This window comes from Nothoprocta perdicaria, unplaced genomic scaffold (assembly GCF_003342845.1).
Source record: "Nothoprocta perdicaria isolate Ctin4 unplaced genomic scaffold, notPer1 scaffold_86, whole genome shotgun sequence".
NCBI classification, from domain to species: Eukaryota; Metazoa; Chordata; class Aves; order Tinamiformes; family Tinamidae; genus Nothoprocta; species Nothoprocta perdicaria.
In genome coordinates, this window is record NW_020456154.1 from 1,619,235 (window position 1) to 1,646,372 (window position 27,138).

Sequence of the window (27,138 nt, forward strand, 5' to 3'; positions counted from 1 at the left end):
TGCAATTTTAGGCCTAAAAATCCCTTGTTTTGAAGAGCTACATGATACTTTAGAAAAGACTATTCTAAAGCCAGAACATATCACCCTTTCTCGTTCTTACTAGTTGGAGCAAAAGGTAACTCATGGTGATGGTAAATACATCATTATGTTTTTATAAAAARTTTTGAAGTGAAGGCTTCTATAGGAACATGTTCCCGTTTTTTTTCAGAGGATGTTCAAATAGTCTCTGCTTTGCCATGTTATTTGGCCGTGTTATATTGACCATGTTATATATGCCATGTACATGGCAATATAACACGTATATGTTATATGTTATATTGCCATGTAGCTTAGAAAGGCAGGACAAAAATTAGGGAACTGCACAAACATTTTTAATGTGTTTAATGTGTTTTTAAAGTAATTTTAAAGCATTTTTTTGGTGTTAMCTATCTTGACAAAAGGTTAAAGGAAAACAACAACAACAAAATCTACCAAGCATTTGCTGTTGCTTTTCCTGTTCTAGTTTCTGATTCTCTCTGAGGTCCTTCCTTCTTAGAGCCTCTGCTGTTCCTGATAGTCACAGAAATTTTGGGAGGGAGCCAAACCCGTGTGAAAAATCTTGTGCAAAAGGAATGTATTTGCTAAATTTTGTAGCACTGTTTACAGTTTTCCTCCTTGTTATTTATAAATTTTATATTCAGTGAATGTATATTGTCTTTTAAGGTAATGTTGCATAATGTTCACTTTTTATAGTGTCCTTTTATTCTAAACAGTAAAGTGGTTTTATTTCTATCACAGACATTCTGTCTCTGCTTCACTTTTATTAGTTTCCGTACACTTCAAATGAACACAAATGGATCTGCAAGTGGATTTATTCATTTCCTTCCCTTTCTTGATAACTCTTTTATTGGAGCCAATGCAGACATTCCACCTCTGGCAGTTCCTGCTCTTTGGTAACAACATCCATCCAGGAATCTCTCCCTCTTTTTTATAAGGTTGATAGATCTGCTGAAGATCTTGAAGATCAGTTATCAGGGTCATAAGCCCAAAAGAGATAAAAATCACTTTTGAAGTTCATGTATTCCCCTTGAAAATTGGCTGTAGGGGGTCACTACAGAGTAATACAGTCTTAAGGCCAAATCTTGAAGCACCAGCAAGGCATTGCAAGAACAGCTGCCAGATTGCTCTTGTTTTCAGTAAATTTGTCACTGGGGAGGGGATTGAGTATATGTGCATAGCAGAAGCAAATAGGATTCATCTTTCAGATCATTTCTGCTTTGTTATGRCTAGTTTAAAATGTCCTGTTGTCATGGGAAGGAAGCAACAGCGAATGTTTTCATCTAAATCCAAATGCTCATGAAAATCGTTTTACAAAGTATTCGTCTCACTTTAGGAAAAGCTTTCATCTCTGTGCAGAATATTGATAAAGAATGAAACAAAATTTTAATCAGTTCTGCATTTAATCCTAAAGTTTAGAAAGTAGTTTGAAAAGTTTTGGCTTAAAAGAGTGAGAGTTTCTTAAGTGAGAACGTCATTGCTTGGAGTATATTATGTTGCAAAGATAAAATGACAAAACTTTAATAAAAAACATTTCCAAAGTGTTTGCCATCCAAGGACTTCAACATATTTTACAGGTGCTAACTGGTATAGCAAGAGAAAAGAGTGGGGAAGGGGTACTATCTTTATTCCCATCTGATACATGACGCTGATAGACAGGAGGGAAGCAACTTTCAGAAGCCCATTGTAGAGCTAAGACTAGAGCCCAGCTTGGTTTGCAAATACTTGCCATCTCTAAGCCTCCTTAGCACAGGAGAGCATGAAAACACAGCTAGAAAGGATCTCAAAGGGTTGTTCCTTCCTTTCATTCCTTTTTCCTCAATCATCAGAGAAAAGCAGATGCTCCCCTGTCCCAATCTAAAATGGGCAAGTCTAAAAGTAACTAAATGGATTATTGCTTAAGAAAATGTTTGGAAAGTGACTGATTTACAACACATTACTCAAGCTTGCATGACAGCAATAGTGTCTGTGTTCAAATGAGATTATCTACAGTTTATAAAGGTTTCCTTATTCTTCTGGAAATAAGCAATAGTAATCACAAGTAGGTGAGCAACTGCTGTAAATAACTGCTGAGCAGTTTTTTATAATAACTGGTGAGCAATAACTGTTACAAAGAACACAAATATATGAAATTAAGAATTGGTTGTGTGCTAAAGCAAACTACTGCACTAATAATGAATGCTATATTTCCTAGATAAAATATTTGCAATGAGAAGATTAATCAAATCTTCCAAAGCCACCCTTCTCAAAGTGGTAGTTAGACAAGCTGGCAACTGTCCTAAAGGATTACACATGTAATAAAGCCTTTTTTATAGATTTTTATAGATTAGAAGAAATTAGTGAAACTGAATGTATGAGGAAGGTTGGAATAGATGATCTCTAGACGTGCATTCCAACCTTACCCATTCTATGATTCTGTGAYTTGCCTTAAAAATCTGGAGCAAACCCTAGATTGGTGTGTAAGAAGCATYTATTTATCTATTTGTCTTAAAACGCAGTGCAGTTCTTACCCTAGAATTGCTGATACGCTTCACAATGTGACCGCACTTACCTGCGTAATAAATCTGTGAAGTGTGGAAGTGCCACTGTCCCCACAGCACAGGTGGAGAGAACAGAGGGTTGGATCAGAGAGGACTAGCGTTTCAATGGATCTGGGTGCCTGGGGTGCAACTGAGCAGCTGTGGGATTTATCTAAAGTAACCTTCTCTTATAATTTTGGAGCTCCATGAAGTGCTCAGTTCTACCAGGAGATACCTACACTTAATGAAGCATCAGAGTTGGCCCACAGTGTGACAAAAAGTTTGTGGAAAAAGAGGAACTCAAACAGTTCCAAACCCAAGGTAGACATTATAACACTCTTAGGCCTGCAGGCCTGCACCTTGAGGCCATAACCATGGAGCAAACCACAGAAAACAAGCTCAAACAGCTGAGGGGCACTGTATGGGGCATGGTTCACATGCAGGGGGCCTTATTAAAGCCTCAGCCAAGTAAGGGGAACCAATAATTYGCATGTGTATATTGGGACCAAAAGATCACAGTGGACTTGTCATCAACCCAGGAAAATGAAAGACATGAACAGGTTTAAAGCTACTCACTTTGACTTTTTCTCCAAGACTAAAGGCAAATATGCTGTAGGAAAATACATGGATCTCTTTGGAAGATGTCCTAAGAGGTCAATATAGTAACTACACAGTAACCATGCAAGCAAATAGGTGTTTAGTCATTGACAGGAAGTTTAGACCCACCCAGAGCCACTATGCAAAGGAAGCGTTGCAAGGTGACACATCTTTCTCAAAAACTCCAATTTACACTGATAAGTCAATGAGGTGGATAGGCGTTTTTCATGGATGACAACCATACAACAGCAAGTAACCAGATACCGTGAAAGAAGCATCTTTTACAGCCCATATCCTGAATCTTTGATGCCTGGTCAACAAGGACAGTGTGGGGAGTGAGGAGAAATACACTTTATCTTAATAGAGTTATTCCATACTTGAAGGCACGAGCTTTTATTGAGTGTATTTTACAACGGATTTTTGTCTTTGTTTTGAGACTATTCTCATTTTCACTTTATGGGGAGTCTGTATGAGAGCTTGGGAAAGGCTAGGGAATAAGGAAAAAAATTCCCTAAACAGTGTTTTTGCTTATCACTTTTTAGCTGATAATTCTCCTTGAACAAAACTGAGGCTAGCCCCAGTGTCCCCACTGCCACCTCTCATACCCAACTCATATTCATTGCTCTTCCCTGCTCCTTAATACACTTTGGAATCATAAGAAGGAAAGGGTACTCACCATCTGCTTATGGCTTGGGAAGAACGTTTGCTCCACAAGGGGGAACTTCTCAGGACCCAGAGAGTTGAAGATTTTAATGAGCTGAGAGAACTTGGGGAGGAGGGGAGAGAAAGGGAGGGGAAGAAAAACAGACACAGAGCATATCAGTGGCCTGCTGCATGGTAGTTCAGAACTTGCAAATGTTCTCATACTGGTGAAGGAAGTGAGAGAACTGCAATTATTGCCCACATTGACACTTAGAGTTGGCAGTAGTAAAACAATATCTACTTAATCTGCACATCCTGGACTAAGCGAGGCAGAGCGCAAAAAACTTGGACTGTGAGAGCAGAGCAGAGGTTAAAGAGACAGAAAGGGATCAGTTTGGATTCAGTTAAAGATCTGCCGTGAACAAGCTTTGCTTTCCAAACGTGGCTGGGGAGATGGTGGTGGGCCCTTTTCAGAAGAGCATCCTCTCGTGCAGGGCAGGGGACAGGGGAGATATCTCCTCTCCCAACCCCATCTACCAGTGAATCCGAGGCTTGCACCATTCTGCACCATGAAAAGGGTGTCCAGAGAAAGCAATGTGTAGCATCTGCAGGGAAAGCAAGAGCACCAGTATTTCATGCACAAGGAGAAYAACATGAACTTTGCTGTTAGCACCACTGTTATCACTCTTATTAATTGCTTATCATTCAGGGTTATGCCTAGTGAGACACAGAGTGTCTCAGGAGAGATTTAAGAGCATTCAGAACCACATAACAAGCCACCTTGCTTTCCTTCTCCATTACCAAAGGCAATGCTGAACCAGCAGTGATGTGGCAGTCTTGAAGAAAGGGAAATAAGGATGAATACTGCAGTTCAATCATTTTCATGAGTGTTAGGAGACTATAATGACTGTGTATTGCTCCAAAAGAAGCAAGAATCTTGGCTCCTGCTGAGCTGGTATATATGATTGAACTCCCCACTGGTAGCCTATTTGCAAAATCATTTACAAACTGAACCTAATTTGCAAGACTTCTGAACAGAAAATAAAACAATACCTGGAAGTTTATTAAGACATTTTAAATTCATGAAATGCCTCCAGCTTGGGTTAAGTCTGACTGTGCAAGTTCTTTTTGCAAGTTACTGGAGAGCTACTAAGTTCTCCAGTAACCCTAGGGATGCTTTCATGATGAGGAAGCTCACACAGGTTAAGAGAAGGAGGCAGACTTTTGATGACCAAGGAATAKGAAAGAAAACCTCCTTTCTCCTCAACAGCATGGGCTACCTAATCTTATATTTTCTAAACATTCTTGAACCCTGACTGAGCACAGTGAAAGTACCAAATTGCAGCCACAAGGCTACACTGCAAATAAGTAGAGGGCTACTGAAAAAGTTCTCTGCTGAGTGCCTATGTTAGGGCTTCTACCACAGTCACTGGACTACTCTAAGCAAAACTGTTTCTGTATATGATGTTGAGTCTCCCCTTGTTGGCAGAGAAATATCCCTTTCGTTAAAGAGTGATATGTGTAAAAAATTCAGAGTCTAAAAAAATCAGGTTTCAGGGTGTGTGCCAGACACATGTTGAAGGGGCAGCTTCAGCAGATTTGCAGACAAGTGAGTAATCCTCTTCTTAATCTCATGGGTCAAAATGTGGCATTAAGAAAGTCCAGAAATGATCAAGATCTGGCATGTCCCATCACTAACACCGGCACTCCCTCACATGCATCAGCAGATAAGAGAAAAACTCCCCATGTGGAGTAATTATTGTTGGCATGGAGGGTGTTGATGTTGGGGAAGTTGCTTCTCTTAACTGTTTGCACTAGCTCTGCACATCCTAGAGAAGAAAAATAAAGCCCTCTTTTGACTAGCAAAGTGAGCAAACAGGACTTAAACAGAATGAGATAAAGACAGGGAGAGGAAGAAAAACACCCTGGCTGAGAGCAGCATATGCTGCTTGCTGCGCGTGAACCACGGATGCCRTGGCAATGAGGTGACATCCATGCAATCCCAGGGAAGCAGCGAAAATAAAATAACTGGAACAACTGTGCAGTTGACAAATGGCATCTTGACTGGTTCCTTGGACTTTCTTTTGAAGCATGCAGCTCCTGGCTGTGTGTGAAATAACAAGCATTTCAGATGAACAGGTGAGGGACTGAACCAGCTGAGGGTCTCCTCAGTGGGTCAGGCCTGCAAAAAGTTCTGACTCTGGTATTCACCCTCATGGGTCAGCTCCCTGCTTTTTTTGCAGAGGCAGATACGATTGGTCAGCGCAYGATATTGCCCAAGAGACACCCACATCATATGTTACAACAACCTTTTAGACACCTAATAAAAGAGCTCAAGTAGCCATCCTGGTGTATTTAACATGGGTAGGAATGTCACTGTCAGCAGCTCAGCTAGATGTACCTCCCTTTCTTCTATACTTTGCTATGAATACTTATTTTCAGTGGCCAAACTGATGTTAAGTGAGACTGAATGCAAACTACAGAGCTGCTCTGGGTAAGAACACATGGCACAGTCTGGGTTTGATGCACCTGGAGCAGGTATGCAAGGGCACTGTCTTATTTAAGTTGGTTTGACCTCTTCTACATCAGATTTATTCTGTTAGGGAGACTTTACAGAGAAAAAAAAAGAGGTTTACTGAATGGATCTCAAAGCCTGTGGTGCATATTTCTAAAGCATCTAGGCTACCAGGGAGAAGATACTACTTTACAGTCAATGGTCCTTTGGCTGGGATTCTCCTGGGCTCCAAAGATGTCTGATTTTCAAGGCTTCATATTTACTACAGTCTTACAGATGTAAGATTCTTCATCTTAGATTCCACTTCTTTGTGTGCAAGATCCCCCTGAATATGCCTTTTTTTTTTTTTTCCCAGAAATATATATTTAAAATTGTGCCTGTTGCTTTAATGCAGATTTGAATATTTGAAGATATGTGTATTGCTGCACTGGAAACCTGGAAAATATCATTAAAAATGAGTCTGCGTATTTGAGTAAACTCAAGCCCAAACTCAGCTGATTGTAATTACAGTTGCTGAGAAAACATCACTGCAAATTGCCAAGGAAAAACAGTCTCCATCCCATCTTCCTCCACCAAATCATAAACATTTCAATGAAATGGAGCCATCTTTGGGAAAAAGAAAAAAAAKGAAAAGTGAAAAGTGCATTTCCCAAGGGGATCTAATTTCATTTCTTAGTGTATCTCTGCAATTTCATAGGACCAAAAAGTTTCCAGTAATCTTTGTTAAACATATCCTTCATTTTAAGACGYCTGTTTTGCAATCAAAGTGGAATATGCACTAAAGTAAAATGGTCTGTCTCTATCTCTCATATTCCAGCTATCACAAAATCTTCTGGCTCTGCTGCCAGGGGAGCTTTCTGCCTTCCTCAGAGATCTCACTGCAATCTCTGCCTGAGTTCACTTCAACCTGATAAAACTTCTATAGTGCCAAATACCAGCTCAGATCCCATTTGAGGTCTTAAGTTGTGTAATTAGTTACAATCATTGTATTTGGGGGTGGAGAGCAATGTGTATGTGTGGAGGGGGTGGGCAAAAGGGAGAAGATGCACTCTGTAAACCTGTTTTAAATGTTTACAAGTCATTTCTTTGACTTTTCTGGGAAGGCTGTCTGAGCCAACCATATTCCCCGTGAGTAAAACATGGCAGAACCAGACCTAGAATAGCTAAAGATGAGTTCCTGGCAGAGCCAAGTTCTCCCACACTACCTTGCCAGCCCTGGTCTTTTTTTTTTTTTCTGCAATGTGCTGAGTTTGTTTGTTTTCTTTTATTTTAGATTCTTAAAAATAAGCCTGTCACATTTTATGGAGGCCACTGCACACCAACACGACCATAATTGCAAGGAATGATTTGAAAAGTCAACAGTGACAGACTCCATCCCCAAATCAGATGGAAGATACCACATGACAGTTTCCCTCAGTAAAAGTCAGTGTAAAGGCAGAGACTTTTTGTCTGGTCACTGAGGTCAACTCTCTGCAGAAAACAAAGACAAAATCTAGCAGCAAACCTTTTGCTGACTCCCTTCTTCCTCCCCTTTCCATTCCCTAGTCATTCAAACGTGGACTGAGGGCAAACTTGCTACCCATACAGAGAAGGGAAAGAGATTTTTCCTGGAGGAGAGGACGGGCATTGCCCAGTGTATTAGTGCTCTGCAACACTTTTGGAAAGGACAGGATGCAGTCTTGCATTCTGATCACCTGTATGCTTTCTCCAGGGCTTGCCATGCAGATACAAGCACAAAAGGGCACCATGATGGCACCATCTCTGGTTTCTGAGTAGTGATGAGAGCTTTAAAACTGTCTAGTTGGGATTTCAAATTAATAGCAATAACAATAAGAAGTGCTTGTAATTGCTGAACCAAATGGAGGGGAAAATAGTCCTGGTTTTGAAGAGCCCCTGGGATTCGAGAAGTGATTGGCATTGCAGAAATTCTGAGAGAATGGAAACTGTTTGGACTTCAATTTTACTTGCAGGCAGATCCACAGGTTCATTCCACAAAATGGAGACTACTAGACTCAGCTCAGTGACCTGGAGAYCACACAACACTTTGGAAAGCCAGACTGCATAGCCAGGACTTAGCACCTCAAATCTCTGTCTGAATCTTGACCTTTTACAATGCTGTATCTTTGGTCTTAGTGAAAACTCCAGATGTCATGAAATGGCTGAAAACTGAAACAACAATGTCTATAATGCTGGTAGCTTTTCAGTAGGAATTGGAAATATCCAATTCAGCACTGGATATTCATGGGAAAGAAAAAAAGGACTGAATCACTACAGACCTSAGCTATATTGAACTACCAATGAACACTGTGAAGACTGTGGATGTTTATTCCAAGAAATCAAGAAAACTCTTGGTAGAGTAACAAGGAAAATGGTTACCTCTTATTAGAAATGCACTTCTCAACCAAGGCTATATTTGTGAAATAAGAAAGGAAAATTCCTAAAAGAGTATCTTAAAATTTGCCAGTGGGGGAGATATTGGAAAGTCCCGTGTCCTTATCACTTCTGTATAGCTTGTAGTTCTCTGMTTCATTCCCAGAACAGTGCAGGGGAAATTTCTATTCTGGAAGGACCAGTGACCAGGGAGGGCACTCTGGGATGAAACTGCTTAGGAGACCCAGGTATGGACTCTAAAATGATTCTGACATCTGATTTCTTCCTGCAGGTCCTATGATGGCCAGCCTTATCCTCTGGCTCTCCTGATCCTTCAGTTCCTGCTAACTTAAAACTCATCATAAAACAAGTCCAGGGAATTATTACAAATTTTATTTTTTTATTTTATTTTATTTTATTTTATTTTATTTTTTTTTTTTTTAGGGCTGAGTGCCACCAGTTTTCAAGATCTCTTGAGACTTCCAAATTAATTTGACAAAATTTACAGAACAGGTGCAGGAGGCTGTCTCAAAAGCCTGTCACCAAAAGCTGACTCAACTATTTTGCCATACCATCCATATTCTGTCAAACAACCTACTCTACCATGCAACAAATCTAAATATTACTGACTCTCTGCCACATGTTAGAATCTGGGACAGAACAAAGCTTTCTACTCAAGATGAGGAAATAACACTGGGCTAATACTAGAGGAGTAATATGGATAGCTTTTCTGTTTTGTTTAGTTTTTTTTTTAAGAATTCCCAGCTGGATAAGTTGTTGAAGAATGGCTTTAGCCTAAAGAGGTGCAATTCTTAAAAAAATAAAAAATAAAAAAAAAGGAAAGTGAATGTGGTACTTGGTTGATGTTAGATTTTCACTTTGCAGCATTGACATGAAGTAGGACTGGAGAGCCACTTACCACCCAGGGCTTGCTGCAGAAGTTGTAGATGGAGTAGAGGGAGTTGACCGTGTGGATGCCACCGTACTGGAGGCCAATGATGAGGCTGCGGAAGTCCTCCCCTAGCGCCATGCTGTAGGGGTGCTGCCGGATCAGAGCAAAGTCAGGCTTGAAGGACCTGGAAAAACACAATGGGAGGGATGTTTTACACTCCACAATCAGCAATGCTTTTCCCTATTTCTCCATCCTTCTCCTTGCCCTTTCATTAACATTTTGCTCTTCCTGGGGCCCCTGAGCATATATCGCTTGTGTTAGAAGGTAACAAAGCAAACAAGAAATCTTAGCCATTAAACCATTAAAAAAAAAAAAAAAAAAAAAGGAAAAATCCAACATAGCTGCAAGTGTTAGAGTGTAGAAACATGCCAAACAGATTTGTTGCAATTTCCATGTCACTCAGGCATGCATAGGAACAAGTCACAAGTAGAGCCAAGGGTCATAAATTTACTGTGGGGGAGGGGAGGAGAGGTGGAGGGGATATTTTCTTTTCTTTTGAAAAGCTTGGCCATATTTGGCAACACTTGCTGCAATGTGCTATGCAGATGAGGGAGCACGAGTTTGTTTCCTGATGATTGAGCTGAATATTGAAGCAATGCCCAGTGGGTGGGAAGATCATGAGGGATTTCATAAAGCTATTGTACACATCTATGCATTAACACACATTCCTCCTTTAATCAGCTTACTACGTACGCAGCACATCCTGGGCTCTTATGCTACATGTCAACAAGTAAAGGGCAATTAATCAAATGATAAGGCAATTAATCAAATGAGCAGAGCTCCCAGTCCAGTGATGTGACTCATGGTATGGACTTGTAGAGCATTATGTAGCAAGGCTGGACCTGGGATTCCTATGGTTCAAAGACAGCAGCAATAATCCCATGGACAGAAACGTGAGGCACTTGCTAGGTAAGCCAATAGGCAATGAGTTGGCAATTCAGTCTGCCGGAGCTCATTTCTTGGTGATATTGTGTCTTTGGAGAAATTCAGATGTCTTTAGAAATAGCAACTGGAAAAAAAATATTTCCGAAATGGAGCTCAGCAGTTCATTCTTTAAGTCATGGAAGAGGCTTTTCCAGTGAAGCAGGGGATTATTTTATACTTTAGCAAAGGTTGCATCAAGGACATTGGAAAAAAAATCCATGCTGTATTAAAGTTTTTTTTTCAGAGAAATGAGCTCTGTAACCAGGTCCCATTACCTCACTGCCCTCGAACATTTTCCTTGCTAAGAGACTATAATTTCTATYCTTTGGATGTATAAGCTGGAAATACTTGGGTTTATAGCTCCTATTTATGTTTCCATCATTCTGGCAGGGAAATATGAGATGGTAACTCTGGGTCAGAATGTGGCAACAAACACTGTACACAAAATCCAGAACAGCTTGGTTGTTTCAAAGCTGTTCATTTTGTTTGTTGGCCTTGGGCTTTTGTTATGGCTCTAGACATGGCAAGGAGCAGGCTTTGCTTTTGTGATGCAAGAGGCTAAGGTTTGGAAATGTTGTGATTCCCTCCCATGGCGCAGTTTTAAACCCAGACGGGTTCCTTAATGTACTTGGCACCAATGGTGGTGTTTTCCTCCAGCAGCGAGATGCTTAATGAGCATCAGAAGGGCTGCACCATCAATGTGTAGCTGATTTATGGGCCTCCCTGATGTCAATGGGAGTGGGGCAAGTGGGGACCCCATGCTGAGGAACAGCAAGCAAATACTGCTCTTGGAAAACTTTATCTGCTCCATTTTGGCTGGACTTTCCATGAAGAAGGCACGGCAGAGGCGACRCGGATACTCAGGCAGGGCTATTCACCTTCCTAGGATCAGGCCTTGGTGTGTGTGCTGAGTTACTAAACACTGATGCTCACAGGGGCAGGAGCTTCAAGAATGAACCCCCTTCATTCATGCAAAGAAGAAGCTGGTCCCTATTATGGCTCAAGACTTTTCTGYGGCTTGACTTAGGGAAGAGCACTTACATATATGTAAGTACTTAAACCTTATATGTAATGGTCTAGACCATTGCTCTGGTCTCCCCTGAAGAAGCTACTGTGTTTATGTACGGACATTGTCTCCAACGCTGGGCATAAGGTGCGGAGTGGTAGAAATCATGTTAAGGAGTGTGGCCAGCCAGGGGCAGGACCCGTGGTGGCTGGGAAACTGCCTTCAATGGCTTTATTTCTGTGAGCCAAAAGCTTAGAAAAAGCTCTTGTCTTTTTAGATCCTGGCAAAGGAAGAGTTTTTTCAACTTACAAGACAGACACAAGAATGCAGAATAAATGTAGAAAAGCCTATTCCCAAACCCTGTATCATGTAGGAAGGCAGGGCACTCTCTCATGCAGCAGATGAGAAGCAAATCTCTTTTAGGTGAAGGTGGACACTGAATGTCCCTTTTAAACTGTGTGACAATGACCATGTTCCCATGGATACTGAGGAAAAAGCAGAGGAGCGCAAGGCCTGGAACTGGCTGAGAATAAACATCAGCTAGAGAGCCATGGAGTCTGGGAGACGTCTGCAAAGGAGAAACAGAGACCAGGGGCAAAATGCAGCATTAAGAGGTTAGAAAGTTAGACATTAAAAGGAAAAGAAATAATCACAGTGGAAATGGCAACATGAACCCTGGATGACTGGGATTACTAGTGAACTAGGGAGAAAAAGAGCTTGATCACTTCACCAAAGAAGTTTCTTACTGTTTTGGTAGAAGATTACTTTCACAGGCTATTGCTCATTTTCAGAATGTATTTTATTCTAACAACTTTGAATTTGTACAGCTATTAGTTAAACTAWTTTCTTCACTAGTTCTATGCAACCCAATAGTCTCACATGACAGAAAGCTGAAATCGTAGGTTATCAGGTTATAGAGAAGTCCTACATTTGAAATGCCATTGACTAAAATATTAGCTCAGTAAATCTCACTAGCATCTAATATACTGGGATCCTCAGTACTCAGTAGTCTGGCAGGACTAGGACCAATGGCAGGACTACATTATGCTTTTCATTTTCACTAGATCTGTCTTCCAGTTCCTATACCATCACTCATGACTCCTGACTATAAATCACTGCTAAATACAGGTTACAAGAATGGATTTGGTCACAGAARGAATATAAGGGAGTCTGTCAAGCTTCAAACATGTAATGGGCAAGGAGAAGATATGGATAAATAAAAATAAAAGTRCACTAGAGATCTAAAACAGATTGCTAGTGGTGTGCACATCGGTCAAGTACTCTTTCTGGACTGCAGGACAGAAACCTGCCTAAAGTCATGAATCTTCCTTACCATGATAACTAGAGTGATGAAGCTTCCAGGAGAAAACTGTTCAGACCCCAGGGGATCAGTTCTTATTTACACTTTGRCTCCTAGCTTTCTCTGGCAAAAGAAAGGCCACTAAACTGCATGTAACATCTTCCCCGAGTGGCGCAGAGGTATAAGAATCCTTTGTTAAAAAAAAATGTAGGAGGCTGGAAAAGTTTCATTTTCAGATTGAAATAACTTGTGAGAGTTTGCTTTCCTCTGGAATGGAAAGGAACATTCCTTTTAGCTCATATCACCGCAGGCATTGACCTCTGCTACACAAGGCAGAGGCCTCGCAGTGATCCGAGCAGTGCAGGACATCACTGGCAGCCCCAAGGTGAAGCAGCCCTACAAGCCCCTGTAGCTGTTTCAGTTTGCAGTAGCTCTCTCTCTGTGCCAGATATCAGTCAAGGCCAAYGGCTGCTGCTCAGCCTCCCTCCCCTCCTGGCAATTGAGGTTGACCAGCAATTACCGATTAAAATGATCASCCCCGGGTGATGACGAGTTACTGGCTATGAAGCTGTTAGTGCTGCCATTCCCTGATGGTGATACTGCAATGCTGGATGTTTGTTTGCATTTAACTGACTCTTTTTCAACTTGCTCCAATATGTTTTAGCAGTTTCTTTCCTGCTTAGCATTAAACTATACCTCAGAGACAAACTGAAGTATAAAGGCTGGATCCATAATACATAATACTTTAGAGAAAGGAGGAGGTTTGACTGAAGGATATAATTTCTTTAACTTGGAACCATCTATCCTTCAATCTTAACWGGATTAGCTTTCTTGGCAATAGGCTTGCCAGAAATGAGGGGATATAAAACAATTTAAGGGATTCCTGATGTTAACTATGAAGTTCAACAATCTCAGGAGCTCCAGTAAATGTCTTGGTGACCTGTCRTACATCTCTGGTGACAAGAAGAGAATTGACTCTGAAAAGGTAATCCATAACATTTCTCTGCAGTAAGATGCCATTACCTATTAAAGTAAGGTAACTCAGAGACGATTATTGAGAAACAGGTTAAGGCAACATAGAATAGAGAAGTAGCTGGCTTTTCCAGGCAGGGAGAAGGAACAGGCGGTCTTTTGGGTACACTGTAACAGACAAATGGCAGTGAGTAAAACCATGAGGTTGTGGGGAAATCCAGTGAAATAAAAGGAGAAGGAAACAGGAATTATATTTGCAGTGGGAGCAGGACTGCTACACAGAAATTAGGACATCTTGGAAGATGCTTTCATTTGCCTGTCAGGAACAGACCAATGGTGAAAGTCAAAAAGCCGTTAACATGCTCTTCTAACATTCTCCAAACTATTTAGTGACAGTCTCCGAAGTTTATCATAGTTTTTATTTGTAAATGGATGAACCTTGACCAGGAAATGCATATGTACCCTAGCAATGCTTCAAAGTAGCAACTACATCTACCAGTAGCAGCTTGCCTTCTGAAAAGCTTCTGACCTAAAGCTTTTAAAGGTAATCAGAATACTTTCCAACATCAMAGAACAACAGAATTAGGTTGGGGAAGATCTCTGGAAGTCATCTGATTCAGCCTTCTGCTCAAAGCAGGGCTAGTTTTAATGTTACCTTGGATTGTTCAGAGTCTTGACCAGCAAATTTGGAATATTTCCAAGGATAAAGAATCCGTAGTCAATCTGAGCATGTGTTTCAATGTTTGACCATCCTCTCTGTGGAAGTTTTCTTGTTTTCAGTAATTTGCATTTTCACCTGCTTCAATCTGACCAAATGTTTTCCTTCCTTTCGCTATGCACCTTCAAGAAAAAGATCAAGAAGAAKTCTTCATTTGCTCTCTACCGTCCTATTACTTAGTTGATGGCTGTGAGTAGGTCCCTTTTCTTTTACATTTCACTTTTGGATGTCATTTGCTCTACTTCCCTCTCATCTTGGTGGCACTTGGCTCAAGTTGTTCCCATTTGTCAATCTCTCTTTTTTATTTTTTACTGGGGACCTCACAGCTGGATACAGACTCCAGATGTGAACAGAATCTCACTAGCTATGCTATTGCAAATGCAGTTCCATCAGCAGCTGGCCTTCTTCCTTGCCAGGGCACATAGGACTCCCAGGTCCTGTTCTATAGAGTTTCTTTCTCTCCAACTGGCTTCCAGCCTGCCCTGGTAAATAGGGCTATTCCTCCTCATGTGTAGGAATTTGCAGATGTCTTTACTGTTCTCCATTAAGTTCCTTTTGGCCTGTTTCCCTGTAGATGAGGTCCCTCCGAATGGCTCTGAATGGCAGCCCTGCCCTCCATCATTTGAATTACTCCACACCTCACTAACCTGTTGCTGAGAGTGCCCTCTGTCCCAGGGTCTGGTCATTAATGAAAGGCTACCTAGACCGGTATAGCGCAGATTTCGGCCCTTCACTTCTCCCGTTTGTTATTCCCAGAARAAACACTAGTAAAAAAGCAGGTAAAAGGAAACAAATTAAGACAAGACTGGGGAGAGGGAGGGAAGCTGATTGGGACTGAACCAATCTACATCAGCCTTTAATCATCCTTGCATTCAGTCCAGGATTAACTAATTGATGAACACTCTAGACGCTGGCAGCACATTTCTTATCGGAAAGAGTGACTGTAAATGTGAAAAGGGCCAGGGAGCAGTTTAGTCTCCGAGATGCTCCCCACCCTTGTCTGCTCAGAGTGACTTCTGCTTTCTGGCAGCTGCCTGCACTCCAAATGTTTTCCCAATAACTGTCAGCATCCTGCTTGCACGTCGGCTGGGCGCCAGCTGCAGAGGATGTGAAGGGGGACATTATTCATCTGGGAGATCTCTAAATCCCGATGAGAGAAGCAGGCCTTCCATGCAGCTGTTTAGCAGCAAGAACTGGGATGGGAGCAGCTGAAAATTAATAAATAAACACACCCCAACTTCTCTCCCCTTTCCTAGTTCCTGGTCAAAAAAAAGAGTAGAAAGACAGGTTGAGGGGTGGTATTAGTGGAAGATTATGGTAAATCATCACTTATGTGGGAATCATTTCTAGAGTTTATAAATGTTTACTGGTGGTGTAAAATTGCTTTATATGTAGCTACAATATGCCAGAGTCTACACTATCTGACACCTTGTTCCAGTCCTTTATCTCCGCAGGAAATTTAGGTAGGGGAAGTGGTCACTTGGCACGTTGTTGTTTTCTTTGAAGTGCCCTTGTAAAAGCTTAYGGGATGTTACATGCTCATCTCTATTACATTTACATCTTACCATGCCATCAACACAAAATATTGGCCAAATGTTGTTCAGTGTTAAATATACAGCACATACTGTACAGTGTGGCACATTCTGTTAATCTTGGGAGAAATATATGCTCAATATATATTTCCATCTGGCTTCTAGGAACTTGAACTCTCCAAATAGGTTTTTCACATCTTTTGAGCCATCTGCATCTTTGCAGAGAATTCCAGAATTTTGATTTGAGAGGAAAAACAAAAACAAAACAAACAAAAAAGAAAAACAACAATAGAACAGATGTAGTGCTATAAAAGTACTCCCCAACAAAATCAAGAATCAAATCTAAACAGATAGCATCTAGGCAGAGTCGAGGTTTCTTCTTTTTGACATAAGGTTCTTGGAAGGTGAGAAGCTGGACAGTGACCTCATACCTATTGATAAGTCTTGCATCAGTGTCCATGGACAGTAGCTGCATCCATGACCTCCCAGCTCTTGGGAGCAGAAAAGTCCTCAAGAGGCTCAATGAGCAGCTACTGTATAGCAMGATGGCTTCCCCTTTGTAGGACAGAAAACCTACCCACTTTTGTCAGAGAGAAGCTCTTCGGTGTCTCCTGTGAGGTAAGTGAACCCAGGAGTGGGATGGGAAACRGTTCAGTATCCTCCTCTGAAGTTAAGGAGACATGCAACCTGGAGCAGTAGACCTTTCATAGTCAGAATACACAAGCCTCTAGGATCCGCCAACTCCAAATAGCAGAAAGTCACCTGCTGTTGCAGTGGCCATTTTCTTCCACCATGTAAAATGATATGTTTCTTCACACTGTATGGAAGTAACACAGCTTTGCAGTGCATAAATATGCAAGTGGGGAAAAAGCACTCAAACTCTGGTACGTTTCGACCATGACTCAACAGGCTGCCATCCTGTTTACAGAAGGCAGGCAAACATCAGCTGAAGACAGCAGGAAAAGCCTTAATTAAAAGAATGATAGCTTTAAGTAGGGGATCTGGGGCATTCACTGACCCCACCATGGCCATGAGTGAGAAGGGCATATCATTCTGCTGGCCAGGGGAAATACGCATGTTCTACAGACTGACAAAATTCAGGTAAAGTCTTTAGGACTAAGCACTGCTCCATAGCAGCCATCCTACCCCACAGCTAGGGTTTGTCAAATACAATACACCACCCTATTTTTGTTTTGCTACCAGTTTTATCAGAGCTGATAATGTCCCATGTTGAAAAAATAGGACTGATAATGTCCCATCTTGAACAAACAGGACTTTCCCTATTTGCCAGGGTAGTGCTGTTGCTCTTGCTACCTGCAAGTGCTGTCCCTGCTTCAGATCTTGGGGATGTCCCAGTTAATCTGCACTGGGATGCTGATGATGGAGCTCCATGCCGTGATTCAGGCCATTGCCATGGTAGGTTTCATGCAGAAACACCAGAAGATGTTTTTTGCTTTGGATGATCAGCCTCAGTGGCAAAAGAACCACCTCCACAGGGAGACAGGGTATGAAAGCAGTCTGGTGCATGATTAATTTATATCCTTAAAAATCTGAAATGCTCCCAAACACATTAGTATTCCCTATGTAAGAAGCCGTCCAGATTTTCAACATACCTCTGCCTTATTCCCACATCTACTGGAATTAATAGCTGATGTTTTTTAAAGCCCAAAAGGCAAACATAGTTCTGCCTTTAATCCCATGCAGAGGCTGAGATCATAGTTTGGGAGACGAAGTGCTGTCAGAAGTAGAGACAACCCAAATCTCATTTATTAAGTCACTTTTATAATATTCTGAAAGCATAAATACTCTATCGAATGGCTGCAATACCAACACTGAAGGTCTCTTTACATTGCAGAAGTGTTGATATGAAGGCAGCTTCTGGTGATATGCAAAATAAATGAAAAAAAAATCCTGTTCTTTGTATATAATCTCAGGAGACATGACAAGATCTTTATTTTTCTAAGGTAAACTCCAGGCGCTTTACTGTGTGTGTTCATGCAAGTGTGTGTAGACTTATGCAAAGTGAGGAGGACGCAGAATCCATACAAGTATTTTAAAAGCAGGCGTTGAGTCATGTCTTTTTTTTTTAAAGTCCATTTTTTTTCCATTGAACTGAGAAGTGGTGGCATTTTGCTGTTGAAGGAGTAGTTTTGTTTAAATTGGTTAGGGATCCTTGGTGGTTGACTAGTGCTGCCTCTAGCTGCACACATGTAATGTTTCTTTGCAGAAGGTCGGGCGCCAATCCTAACCAAAGGAGTGTGGTTGTAACAAGGGTCAAGGTGCCAGCAGGTCCCCTTGGCTCTGGCCAAGCCAGGTGCTGATCCCAGTGCCCTTCTTATCTCCCTTCTTTGTCTTGGATCGGGATGAGGTGTGATACAARGTGTGATATGAGGCAAAGAAGTGATAAGGAGTGATGAGAGATAGAGCTCACTAGAGGTGCTCTATGGCTGGCTCTTTTTCATTTAGCTTTGAACATAACCTGCACTGAAGAGGTTGATGGAGTCCATGGGCTGATAGAGTCATCACATTTCATGGTGGAAATGGCACAGGAAAACACAAGCAGTTTTACAGGTATGTTGGAAGATATTCTCTACCTCAAGTACCACCACAAGGGCAATTAAATCCCTCATCTTGCACTACAGCTGTGCAAAATTTAATAGGGAGAGAGAGGAGGTGGAAAACTTTTTTTTTTACTGCAAGATTAAACTGTAAGAGCCACACTCATAAAAATTGGGCTAGACAAGTAATACTTCAGCACGTGTAGTAGTTTTCCTAGCTTGGCTGAAATTATTTTTTTAAAGATATACAGACTATGAAGTGTGGAGGTTTGTATACTTTGAGCTCCTTGCTTTCTTTAATCAACTTCTAAAATAATACTTCTAAATGTACATCTACCCACTCCCCTCCCTGCTACAGGCCGTTGATAAGGGTGAGATTTCAAGGATTATTGTACTTTCATTATAGGAGGTTTTTTTTTTTTTTCCCCAAGAAAAAGAACCACAATACTTTCCAGGTGTAATTCAAGTCAGTTTGCCCAGGGTCCAAAATAAAGCCATAATTCTGCAGTGCTAGAAAGAATCAAGAGATCAGCAAAGCAAGAGCTTTGATTACAACATACAGTTAGACRTCTCCAGTTTAAATAAAGAAATATAAGATGTATTGCAAAATGACAGAATTAAATATGGTAATAGAATACAATTCAGCTAGCTTAATTTAAAACTGCAGAGAATATGCCAGTGTTTGCTATAGTATTACTATTATTATTACTAATAAAAGTGTTTATCATTTTGTAGATTTAAAATTGACTGCCCTAAAGTGTCTTCTATTTTTAACTCAGTTACTCCACTCTGTTACCACTGCTTTGAAGGGGAGTGTGAAGCAGGAGGAGTTTGCAGGAAAGGAATCCCAAGTGTGCCTGTTACCTAGGTATTCATATTTCCTTCCTATAACTTGTCAGTTAGCTTTCTTAGAATTTAGAGTATTTAAAAAGCAGTATTAGAATTGTATCTCACAGTCTAGAAACATTCTGACTTGTGGCTGAAGATCATACTTAATAATTGAGAGGCCTAGCAAGTGCTGGATCAGAGATGTGTACGACCAACACATACATCTTCAGGAATACCTCCTCAATGACCTCTGTCTGTGTGCACAAAGGCTGAAGGACTGCATCCAAGTCAAATAATTTGGTCTCTTGGAAATATTAGTCTCTTGTTTCAAGTTTGCTCAGTCTATTATGACTTTAGTATTACTACTATTATGGTTATTATTAATATTTGATGTATTTGACATATATCTTTTCTAAATTTCTTTAATTACTTTTGTGGTTCCCAAAATCGAGGGCACACCTAGACTTTTACAATTCTTGATCAACAAGCTATCAATAGCTTTTAAACATGGAGCTTCCTGCACTGCAGTTTAACTGCAGAAATTCTCCTTGTTATTCCTGTAATAGTGTTTGCTGAGGCTATACACTTAGAAAAACTCATTTATTGCCACAGTATTATAATTATCTCAATTGTTCCCATTTGCCTAGCAGTTGGAGTGCTCCTGTGACTATGACAACTGGACCACAAAGAATATCAAATTAGCTTCAGCAGGGCCAGTGCATGGAGGATGCTTCAGGTAGCATTGCCCCTGCAGTGGGAGCACACCGACGGGTATCTGGAAATAGATCCCTGGTACGATGGGGAGCTGCAGGGGGGGCAGGAAGCAAGCTGCATGCATGTGGATGGACCAAAGCATCTGCACCTTTGTATACCCCAAGCGGTTGAGTGTCTCCACTCAAAAAATGTTTCAATAACATGGCGTATGCTTACATGCAATATGAATCTCTCTGCAAACAGAGACTCCTGAAGATAGAGCTCTACGTAATAGCCTACTACTTGTTGGCACAGAGGGAAATCTAAGTAGACAACATGGACAAAAAACATATTGCCCTCAAGCAGGAACATGCTGAAAACAATAACAAAATATTTTCATTTCCTTTTCTGTGTATGAGCATGTAGCATGTTATGACACAGTTAGTGGAAAGAGCAAGGACAAGACACAAAGGAAATACTAGAGTCAGGTATGGCACACACAGAATTCAGCTCGAAAATAAGATATGCTGTTTTTAATCTTCTTTTTGCTTCATTGATAGTAGAAAGTCTGAAAAGCATCTATGGAGCAGAGGAACTTTTTGCTTCATTGATAATAGAAAGTCTGAAAAGCATCTATGGAGCAGAGGAAGGCATCCATTGCAGGAGAGGTGACAAACAAAATCCTGAGGGGAAATACATGGTGCAGTTCCATGCCTGGACCCGTGTTCAGGGGCTGGCTGAAGGACCATTAGTAGTGTGTTTCTTAATTAGCTTTCTAAAGCAAAGAATGCTTTTTCTCCCCAATTCCTAAAGCATAAGTAAGAATGCTTTTGTAAATTTGTTAGTGTGGGCTCTTAAATTTACTGAACTAGGGAGGAATGGGCATATCAGCACATGCTGYGTTGCTTGTAAGGCCTTTTTCAAACCATGGACATGTAGCCATATATATTGGGTACCTAGACAGACATCTGTTTGCGAAATCTACCCCCCACTGCACAGAATCATAGATGAAATATAGAAATATCCATAGATGAAAACACAAAATCTGAACTACAGCCACATGTAAAAACATATGCTTTTTCATATATAGAGAGCCATGAAGAAAAGCTAGCTTTAGTACATGTGTATTTACCACAAGCAGGACATGAATGTCATGCCCCAGACACTCATGTGAAATAAATTTTGTCTTCAGTTTCAGTTTAATAGCTGAAGAGCTTTCTGCCAGACTTAGGAATGACTTTGGGAGGAAAGGCATAGGAAGGAAAATGAAGATGTGATCAACCTAGAAAATTGTTCTTGGGAAACCTTCCAGGATCATGAGCAAATGAACACATGAGTGCATTAGCACAGCGCACTGGCTGATGGACATTCCAGTGGTGGGTTCACAAGACATACGCTTTCCTTTACTGAGAAACAGACATTTGTGGGTCTAGAGATAGCAGATGGATATAACAGACTCAAACTTTAAGGTTTTAGCAGAGACTCATGAAATTGCACCAAAGAATGAACGGAGACTTGTGAGTGTATTGAGAGCTGTCAAGACCTCAGAGGAATTGAAGGACCACAGTCATAGCTAATCAACAGTGACAAGTGTTGCATTGGACTTCTTGAACTGGAAGTGATGTCTTGAGAAATTAAACTCAGCACTGTCAGAATGACCATTTTTCAGCCACTCTGATTATGTCCTTCAAAAATCTCCCTGCTTGCAGTTTAACACATCTGCATCTCTATTTCTGATCTCGAACTAAATAGACAAAGGTACCGATTCAATGTTCAAGTGTTATTAAACCTGGAGATGTTATAAACACCAGAAAGTGCAAATGAATTGTACAAAAAAGAAGTAGAGAGGCTAGAAAAATGGACAATGAAATTTCACCACAAATGAAATGTAGGGTAGGAAATCTGAATAACAGAACTTAATAAAGATGTGGATTTTGGAATAAAAAGGTGAAAGGTAATATTAGGTCTGTGTAAACAGAGACATTTTACTGTCATGCACAGATGTGGCAACATCCTACACTGCTCTTTATATAGCACTGGTAATATTACATCTAACATACTAATTTCAAATTGCAGGCACTCTTGTGTCAGAAAGAAGGAAACCGATATTTCGAAATAATAAATGGATSAGTGACTAGGAAGGCATTGACCAGGCAAAGTGTCTTTGCCTGAAATGACTGCAATTATAAAATAATGCTAGCAGAAATAGAAATCCCCATCAAATGGAGATATGTTATTTCCTCTGAAAAAAAAATGTCAGGGCAAAGCTGAAGGATTGGGAAATCTCTGGCAGAAAAAGGTGGTATTTCAGGAGAAAATCAGGCTTTGTGGCTATTGTGAGGGCAGTCTGCCAGGGTCTGGAGTAGCACAGGCAGGCTAATGCATGGAAAATACTGCTTATGATCAAGGTGAGTTGACAGAATCCTACAGGAGAGAAAAATCAAGTGAAAGGAAGATCCATTTTCTACCCATTACATTAACAGGCCCAAGGCTTAAAAGAACCTAAAAAAAAATGAAGCATTTGTGATTAAATGARGGATCTGGACAGGAAACAATGACTGTATGGTCTAAGATGCAATTGAGAACTGATACAAACCCACCAGAGTCAGATCACTCTTTCCACACCTCCAGGAAAATTTGAAATCAACACAATTATGCTTGCTTTCGTTCAAATACCAGTCATCCTCTTTGCTCCCACATCACCGCAGAAAATGCGAGAAAAGCCAGCGCTCCTCACCTTACCACCTTGGTGCTGTTCCTCGTGACCTGCATGTCCACCATGCAGCCGCCAGTGACATAAGCAGCCAGGTTCAACTCGGAGAACTCAGCCTGGGGCAGAGCGAGAGGACAAAGCGTTACTCAAGGGCAGAAGAGATGCAAACACATGCACACAGACACAGAATTTTCTTCAGAAGGAATGTGTCTTTCCTTTTTTTTTTTTTTTTAATGAGGCAACTGTAGATCCAATTACAGCTGATTTGTCCTGGAGAGACTGCAGAAGTATTTATGGCTCCCACACTTGGGCTCTACAAGTATACAGGATTAGGCTCACTGCAGTAATAAGTACAGAAGGAATTAAGAATGAGCAAGCTGAAAAACGCACACAGGAAAGACTAATAATAATAAAAAGGGGGTAAGGTCATTTGAATTCAAATTCCAAGTTTCCACTTGGAAACATTCATTTAGAATTATGTCTGAGTCGCCTGTCRTGCCACTGGCCAGCTATAAACCAAATACAAAAGATTTATACCTCACTAAATAGCTAAAAAGCCTCATTATGCTGTAGGAAGGTGATAAGCAAAGGCAAACACCTGATGTGGTTTACTTATTAAGCTTTTAACTATTAAACGTTAGCAAAGCTGGGTAGGCTATTAACAGGACCCAATTATTAAAACAATTTATCATTTAAAAGAAGTGCAACTAGCAAGTCTGGAAAGGTTGGAAAAGAATATGTAAGCTATGGGAAGCAACTGGCAATGMACTATGGGGTGATTATGACTGTAGTGGGTGTCAGTGAAGGTTAAGACATTAATCAGAGCGATTAGCTTGGCCAGAAGTGTGATAATCCCCCAGCATGGAAACTAGCTCTAGGGCCCATCTGACACAATATGCACTGGTGCAAATGAGACTCGGGGGCTTTAGGACCCTCATAGGAGGCTGAGGATCTCAGGATTATCTGTTCAGAGCTAGACTTATGCTTCAATTTCTTAATCTGTTCTTTACGACTGAATGAGTAGACCCTAGCCTAGAATAACATATTCATTTATTGTGCTTACTGCTGGACCATGCAAGGCCTGCCTTGCCAGAAAGATGTAAATGGTTGAGTGTCTGGATGAATTTAGAAGCTTATTTTAGGTCAGTGTTTTTCCCTTTTTCCTTTCTATTAACKTGTTACATTCAGGCTCAGTGGGATGGAAACTGGGCAATGGCAGAATCGTATTCTAACCAGGGTGTATTTACTATCAGAACTCTTAGGTCTTGCTAAGGCTCTTTTCTTTTTTTTTTAGGTTCTTGCAGTTTTTTTTTTGTTTTCTTAGTATTTCTACTAGCTGTAACCAAAAGATAATGCCAAGAATAACTTTGATATAGAAAAAAAGAGAAAAAAACAGCTTGTTTTGTCCTCATGAACACATGGAAAAACTTGCAGATGGAGACTTAGTGCACCTGTAAGGCTCAGAGGCCAGACTACAAACACAAAAATCACATCTAACTTTCTGTTTTTTAAATCTTCGTAACGCTTAAGCAATGACTCTGGACTGGAGATCCAATAAGTTTGCTTCATTTCATGTCTGCAGCCCTGTATAAACTTTTCAAAGAAATATCCTTACGTGATCTTACATCATTGTAACTCCCAATTACAATAGAAGCAGGGGGAAAATTCCAGTTGCCAAGAAATAAATCCTACTTCAAGCACAAGCAGAGGAAAATCAGTGATTCAGTAAGAGATTGGGCTTTTCTTATGACATTGCATGATTCTGTCTCACCCACAGCCACACTGCTCAGATCAGCTGTTTTTCAGTGATCACATTGGATCATAGATAAGAAAACAAGTGCTTCAAAAATGCACCTGCATTTTATGTATTTTAGGTTCAGCAGCAGAAAATAGGGAACGACCATGGGGTGAGAAAAATCATTAGTTACCAAAGAGTGGTGGACATTGGTGATGCAAGGAGAGGGTAGTCCACACTGAACATTTTCAGCAGTAGGAGCCTTCCAATGAGCAAGCTCTCAAGGGCAGGTCAAGTCAGAGAGGATATACATACCAAGCTGCTAGCTTACTTGAGGATTTGAGAGACCCTAAGGTCTGCAATGGGGAAAGGATGTGTTTCTCCTTGGTTATGCATGCCCCACAGAGGTCCCACCCTGAAAACAAGAGAGTTCCTGAGCTGGACCTTCAGCTTTTCCATTTGTGCAAGCCAGAGCAAGATATGGATAGTTTAAGCCTCTGTTTTTGTGCTTTTCTTCCATAACTGTCTCTGGTTTTGTACTGCAAAACTTCATACTTTGCTCTGCTGGGCTGAAGCTGGGCAATCTTCATTCGATGTCTGGCAGCTATAGGCTAAGTTAGTCTGACAGGCATTGCCCCAAGGCAGTCAGGCCAAACAAAGCTGTGTTCAAATACCTGACAGGCCTGGGAATCCTCTGAGATGGTAAGTCCTTCATACCAAACTGCCAGGACCAATTTCAGGCTTGCTAATATCAACAGCCAGAAGGAAGGGAGAAATCTCCTTTGGCAACCATTGTCCATGGCACCCTTGCAAGGAGAGAGAAGTGGGGAGACAGTCTGTGGGACTGGGTAAAGGCAGGATGATGCCCCATCCCAGCAACAGACAAGTATACATTTCTAATCATTTCCTGGTGATAGCTTCTTCTTTAAACTAAATTAAGAGTTACTTCTTTTATGTAGCTGCTTTGTTCCATCCAACAGACTGCTGCGGCTGGTGTTTGGAAGAGAGCTGAAAACTTCAGTCAGCAGAAATTGCTTCCTGTTGATTTTCCAGTGCTCCCTGTATTTTTAACTTTGTGGGTTTTGTAGCCTGATGACTTCCCTTGGCTGGGATTTCAAGTCTGAGATCATCCCCAGCCGAAGTTTACCTTGCAGACAAAGAGGTCTTTGAAAGCAGCCCATGCAGATAGAGTGGCAGGTATGCATAAAACAGGAGAACCTAGTTCCCCAGGCCTTGCAGAGTTATTCACATTAGGACACATCAAATATAAGAAGACATTACATTAGCCTGATGGTGTTTTATACTCACTTTGAAATGGTGCCAATGGCTGCAGAAACAATCAGGGTAACTGTGAACCATGTGTGAAAAACGTGATACAATCCACCATCGAGAGTAACGTAAGAGTCTGTGGGACTTGGAATATTTTTTATCTCCATGGGGCTCAAATTTGAGAAGATGCACGAAGATATTTTGAGGACAGTTCTGTTAAAAAATGCTAATTTCAGATGTTCAAATTTACAGACCTCTCCAACTGATTTGAACTAAATCTTAACCTATTCTCAGTTTCCGCTATTAATGTTCTATAGGTGACAGAGAACATTTGGGGCAGCTATTTGAGATTTTTTGTTTATGTTTACTGAAAAAAAATAAACAGAGTTTATCATTTTAAAGCATACAATAGAAGAAATGACTGTCTTGACAGCACTATAATACTTCATAGAAGACATTTACACTTAAATCTTTTTTTGTATAATAAAAGAAAATTGGGTTGGAAGAACTTCAGAAGATCAGATAGTCCATGTCTTTCAGCAGGATCAACTCTAACTCTGCCATTCTGTAGAGATGCTACATATCTTCATGTATCTTCCAAAGACGAAGAACCTCTTCAGGCAACTCATGCCATGTCTTAACATGGAAAGTTCTCTTAAGGTCCAAATTTCATTTATCATCTTAATTTTAAGCTTACTATTTTTTTGTCCATTAATTCTTCCTACAGAACGAGTTCTGTCTTTGAGAATTTACGCCTCCTTCTTCCTCTTTTTTTTTTTCTACTTAAACAAAAAACACCTCATTCTTGTAGGATTGTCTCATAGGTGATATTTACCATCAAAGTGCTCAATATTCTTGCTGTCACTGGGATTATTTCTGATAGGCCCCGAACTTTCTTTATTTGTGATGCCATGGTCTTTCAGTTGAGAAGTGACCATTTTTGAATGAGATGGAAGGATGAGGCCACTTTCCTAACAAATAATGTTCCAGTTCCTACGTTCCAATATGATCTTTGTCATTTTTGTGGTAATGTGACATTTTCTTTCCCCTCATTTTCTTTCCCCGCCCTTCTGGCTGTGATCCACTATCATTGTTACACTGCTTTCTCCAAGCTATGAACTTATCTTCTCTTCCCTCATCTTGTGCATTTGCCATTAATTATTCATGTATGTGTGTAAATATCTGATGGAGGATAATAAAGAAGATGGAGCCAAACTCTTCTCATTGGAGCTCAGTGAAAGGACAAGAAACAACGGGCA

At 40.7% G+C, this 27,138-nt stretch overlaps 1 protein-coding gene across 2 annotated transcripts in view; it reads right to left on the minus strand.

Moving 5' to 3' along the window:
• SYN3 (synapsin III) overlaps positions 1–27,138 on the minus strand; it is a 177,185-nt gene that overhangs the window by 127,605 nt on the left and 22,442 nt on the right. For both annotated transcript variants that reach the window (XR_003251418.1, XM_026052296.1), the window contains exons 3-5: positions 22,900–22,991; positions 9,599–9,755; positions 3,829–3,918 (exon numbers count right to left, since the gene is read on the minus strand). Coding sequence is in view for 1 of the 2 variants with exons in the window: in XM_026052296.1 (XP_025908081.1) it covers positions 3,829–3,918; positions 9,599–9,755; positions 22,900–22,991 (339 nt within the window). In the remaining variant the exon portion in view is untranslated. The remainder of the gene's footprint in view (positions 1–3,828; positions 3,919–9,598; positions 9,756–22,899; positions 22,992–27,138) is intronic.